We start from the raw sequence: 5522 nt of genomic DNA on the forward strand, positions 1-5522 counted from the left end.
TCTGCAAGAAAAGATTCAGTGAAAGCTTCCGATGATCTCATGTCTATCAGCAGATAATCCGATATGTGCCAATCTACTGAACCACTCTTCTGCAACATATCTACAATAAAAGGTCTGGTGCATTCTTTGATGTTCATAATCTTAGCACCGGCCTATCTGGCGTACATAATCAAACTTGGTGCCAAAAATCTCCTCTCTGCAGAAAATACTCCGACGCTCTTAAAGTTCATCACTGGACATCCGGTGTTTACTTTCATTTTTGCTTTAGCACTAAAAATGCTTCGGTAATACCCTCCGGTGTAACCACCACATTCACCGGACCTTCCGGTGCATTGATCTTTAATTTCGTTCGAAGAATTGTTCTTTGCAAGAAATAGTTCGGCGAATACACACTGCCCACACTAGAACTTCCGATGAACATCGGAACATCCGATGTTTATACCAAAACTTCCGGTGTGTAATTTTTGTGTACAGTGAAGAATTCGCTAATTTCAAATACTATCAACTCGAGTTAAACATGAAAAAAATATATCCATAAACACATGCTAACCAAATTCAATACATATCAAATATTATCACTACCTTATCGCATACAAACATTTAGTTTCTCACACTACGTACTTTTTTAATAATATAATTAGTAGGGCGTGTCCCTGTTTAGAAAACTATACGTAGAGCCATAGCAGAAATAGCGAGAATATGCCAGAACTAAACTCGAACGGAGAAAAGAAAAGTATGCGGACGATCGAAACTCTAAAGCAACCCAACTATTCTATAAAAGCGTACGTATGGTGGCAGCTACCACTCGTACTCCCACTTGATCGGCCCGGGCTAGAAAGAAAAAAAAATCATTCGATTCCCCAGTCAGCTGCAGAGCGCACACGGCTCCTGCGCCCAAAAGAATCCCGTGCGCTAGACGCTAGCTAGCCAGCACCCCACAGGCCGCGGCACAGCCACAGCCAACACGGCCATGGGGGCCAGCGTGATGGGGTGGCTCGGCGGCGAGTCGCAGGCGGCTTTCCCGTGGAAGCTGCTGCTGCTGTTGGCGGCCCTGGCCTGGTGCGCCGTGCGCGCGCTGGAGTGGGCATGGTGGCGGCCGCGGCGCCTGGACCGGGCGCTCCGGTCGCAGGGCCTCCGCGGCACGGCGTACCGCTCCGTCGCAGGAGACGCGCCGTTGACCGAGCGGCTCAACCGGGAAGCCAGGTCCCGGCCCATCCCGCTGGGCTGCCACGACATCGTGCCCAGGACGATGCCGCTGTTCCATCAGGCCATGAAGGAGCACGGTACGTTTCTTTCTTGGTATCCTTCTTGGGGGTATACGTGATCTTGCTGTGCTTAATCATTATGCTATCTAAAGGAGCAGGTTTTGATATTTTTGTTTGACCGAAATTCTTTTCTCGGACTGAACATTTGAACGTTCCTGCTCCTCGTAACAATAAAACGAGTGTGTCACTTGAAGAAAGACACCAGTATTTCAGTTAAGCCGCCTCCCAAAGTTATCTTCTATTTTCAGATCTTCAGAGTTTTTTGAGCCAGTTTTTCCACTTCTCTTGAAATATCTAAGACAAGAGCTTCTGTAAGAATAGTACTAATAGCAGGAAACTTCCAGGTAGCACGTTCTGTTGGATACATACGCACTTTTAGGTTTAATTTAATTTTTAAATAAATCATAAACAGAAACGGATATACTATCATTATTGTGTAACATGAGTATATATAATCTAGACACATATGTAACAAAACTACACATGTTTAATATACTCTATAATATGAACACAGAGTATTGCTCACCATGATTAAAATAAGATTAATCATCACTACTACAGAAAGAGTCATCCATGCCTGTTTTCACTGTCGGTTCAAAAATACTGTTAGTTTGTAAGCTCCAGACGCATATAAAAACTAAACCATCAAGAACTGGCAGCAATAGTGATACACGAACCATCAATGATATTCAAATTATCACAGCCCATTCTTCGCTAGAACTGACAGAGATAATTCATCAAAAGATGTTTCTTTAATAACTGGCAGTGATAATAGCTATCACGACCGGTTATATTTATAAACTGGCAGTGATACTCAAAAATCCATATCACTTCCTGCCCCTGACTACTTGGCTTCTCCAAAGCAACTTTAAAATCGTGTGCTCTCGATCACTCTCACTGCTCTCAATCGATCCCTCTCTCTCACTCTCACCCTATCCCTTTTATTGTCGCCACCACTACTCCAACCATGGATCCACACGATGCTTCTCCCCCTCTAGCCACTCCACCGCCACCTCCACTGTCTCCTTCTCCGATCACGCCTCCCACACCCACGCCGTTGTGTGGTGGCGCAACAGAGAGATACAAACTCCTAATTGCGTATATCTTTTTTGTGACGGTGACCGACAGGTATATGTAGAGAAGACTACATGGTTAAGACATGCCACGATCGGATTTTTAACCGACATAGTTTTCATATACATTCGTTTGTCCATAAATTAAAAGAATAAACTGCAAAAAGGAGGCCGCACATGCGCAAGCTACTGGACCCAATTTTTATGGACCATTCACGCAGATGTCAGGCACCCTTCGCTCCGGCCATGACGAGACGAGCACTCGTGTGTTCTGCTAATTCTCTCATCCACACATACTAAGTGGGTAAAGGAGACAACTCCTTTTAAGTTGATCTTCATCCAACTTTACTAGCAATGCGGAGCTAAAAATACACCCTCATCTTCATTTAGGATATGTTTGATTCCTTTGCCTACCCTTCACTAGCAAGGCTAGAGGACAAATAAACATGTTTGGTTCCTTTACTTGGTATGAATTTGGGCAAAGTGGATAATGATTTCATTGCTTTTGAGAGAGAGCCCAATTGGCTCTCCTCATCTAGCAAGATTTGTTTAGAATTCTTCTTAAATATAATATGTTAAGCCCATATATCTAACATGGACCACCTATTCCCTATTGGATATTTATAACAGTTCCAATAAAAATGTACTCACCTTGTTGTGACCAGAGTTCAAGTCCGACAATTCTTGTTTCATTGGTCACTCTTCGCTTATTCAATTTGTGACAGCAGTCCCCAAAGAAAATGAAATAGTGGCACAACAAGTCAACACACGACACACTAACAAGCATGACCGGATATTGATTGACAATGACAGGTAAAACGTCGATCACCTGGCTCGGGCCGGTGCCCAGGGTGACCATAACCAAGCCCGAGCTGGTGAGAGAAGTTCTGTCAAACAAGTTCGGTCACTTCGAGAAGCTCAAGTTTGGTAGTCTTCAGAGGAGGCTGCACAACGGCGTGGGCAGCCACGATGGCGAGAAATGGGCCAAGCACAGGAGGATCATCAACCCCGCATTCCATCTCGAGAAACTGAAGGTGACCTGACATGCTTGAATTCGGCAATGCAATTGCATGGAAATCAGAATTCCTAGTACAGAATATGACAATGACCTATCTTTGATTTTCAGCGAATGTTGCCGGCTTTTGCCGCATGTTGCACGGATTTAGTGAAGAGGTGGGAGGGTTTGGTTACGGATGGACAGGCATGCGAGGTGGATGTTTGGCCCGAGATGCAGAACCTGACAGGGGATGTCATCTCCCGCGCCGCATTCGGCAGCAGCTACCTCGAAGGCAGGAGGATTTTCCAGCTTCAGGGGGAGCAGCTTAAGCTCGTCGTGCAGTCTATGAGCAAGATGCATATCCCTGGATACTTGTGAGTTCTTTCTTACTCCTGCTTGCCTATGTCGATTGGCATTCCTCGTACGGTAGCACTAAAGCATTTCGTGCAGCTACCTGCCTACCAAAACCAACCGAAGGATGAAGCAGATTCAATCAGAGATCGAAGGGCTCCTGAAGGGCATCATCGCGAAGAGAGAGAACGGCTTGAGAACCGGCAAGGCGACTAGCGATGATCTTCTTGGCGTGCTGCTGGAATCGAACATGGAGCACCGCCGGGGTGCCGGCAACTCGAAAGCCGGAATCACCACTGATGACGTGATCGGGGAGTGCAAGCTGTTCTACGTCGCCGGCATGGAGACCACGTCAGTGCTGCTCACGTGGACGATGATCGTGCTCTGCATGCACCCGGAGTGGCAGGACCGCGCGAGGGAGGAGGTGCTTCACGTATTCGGCGCCAGAACGCCAGACTACGACGGCCTTAGCCGCCTGAGAATCGTAAGTACATGTGAAGGCTCATTTCATCCGCAGTTTCTGAACGATCTTAATGCCCGCCTCTTGTGAATTGTGATTGCGATCAAATTGCAGGTAACGATGGTGCTGTACGAGGTGCTGCGGCTGTACACGCCGCTGACGGCGCTCCAACGCCGCACGTACAAGCCGATGGAGCTCGGCGGCTTCAGGTACCCGGCGGGCGTGGTGCTGATGCTTCCTCTGCTGTGCATCCACCACGACAAGGACGTGTGGGGTCCCGACGCCAGCGAGTTCAGGCCGGAGAGGTTCGCGGAGGGGATCTCCAAGGCGTCCAAGGACGCGCCGGCGTTCTTCCCCTTCGGCTGGGGCCCGCGTACCTGCATCGGCCAGAACTTCGCGCTGCTCGAGGCCAAGATGGGGCTCGCCATGATCCTGCAGCGCTTCGCGTTCGATCTCTCGCCGGCCTACACGCACGCGCCGTTCCCCGTCGGCATGCTGCAGCCGGAGCATGGCGCGCAGGTCATGCTCAGGAGGCTTCCCTGAGCTGCCTGCACTTGGATGTGTTAACCTGCATGTACAGCATAATCAGTGGAGCTTGGGTGAAGGGGCCGGTAAAGTTAAATAGGTTTGATAAGACATCTTCAGCATCTTCAGGTTCGGTACATCTTCAGCATCTTCAGGTTCGGTATCTACTGTTACATTACTGCAAAACACTGTTGCATTCGAATTTGATCTCTAAGTAGACATGGTATCCAGTGCTACAGTGTTGAGGAAGAGAAACAGTATCCAAATTTACTGAAATACTGTAGCAACCGTAATACTGTTTGACTGTGGGTTCGAAGGGAGAAGAAAAATAATAGAAGGTAGGAAATAGGTAACTGCTGGAGATAGAAAAAATAAATAGTACTATAATAGTGTAAGGGGATTTTGTAATAGTATTATAGGGGATGAATTTTTAAAGTATCTGCTGAAGATGGTGTAATAAGAGTCTGAATTAATAAAATACAAGAGATTGAATTAATAAAATTTAAAATATATTATAAAATATAAAAAATATATTATAAAATAAAAAATTTGTTGGACTGTAAGAATGCTCCGCCTCTCTCCGCGGTGCAAGTAACAGTACCTATCCTTGCAAGTCACGGTTGTGAATATTGTAAGGTTAAACGTGTCGATGACGTAGTTACCGGTCGAGACTTCAGATCCGCAGCAAGTCCCTGTTTTCAGTATGCATTGACCGGGGTCATGACTACAAGTAAGTGAGGTCACATCGAATTGGTCCTCAAACAAGAAAATAAATGCTCGTTGAATTCACAGGCCACATTTGAGTTTACGATCGTATGGTCATATTCAAGTGGTGTCTAATTAGATATAAA

General features: G+C 46.5%; 1 protein-coding gene across 1 annotated transcript; it reads left to right on the top strand.

Moving 5' to 3' along the window:
* The first annotated feature begins 818 nt into the window (after positions 1-818).
* On the top strand, positions 819-4784 carry LOC133908285 (cytochrome P450 CYP72A616-like). Its single transcript, XM_062350278.1, has 5 exons — positions 819-1283; positions 3152-3372; positions 3465-3709; positions 3786-4170; positions 4261-4784. The coding sequence occupies exons 1-5, from the start codon at positions 971-973 to the stop codon at positions 4687-4689; spliced, it is 1593 nt and encodes a 530-aa protein (XP_062206262.1). The 5' UTR covers positions 819-970; the 3' UTR covers positions 4690-4784.
* The last annotated feature ends 738 nt before the right edge of the window (positions 4785-5522 follow it).

The sequence above is a fragment of the Phragmites australis genome, chromosome 2 (assembly GCF_958298935.1).
Source record: "Phragmites australis chromosome 2, lpPhrAust1.1, whole genome shotgun sequence".
Taxonomy (NCBI): Eukaryota; Viridiplantae; Streptophyta; class Magnoliopsida; order Poales; family Poaceae; genus Phragmites; species Phragmites australis.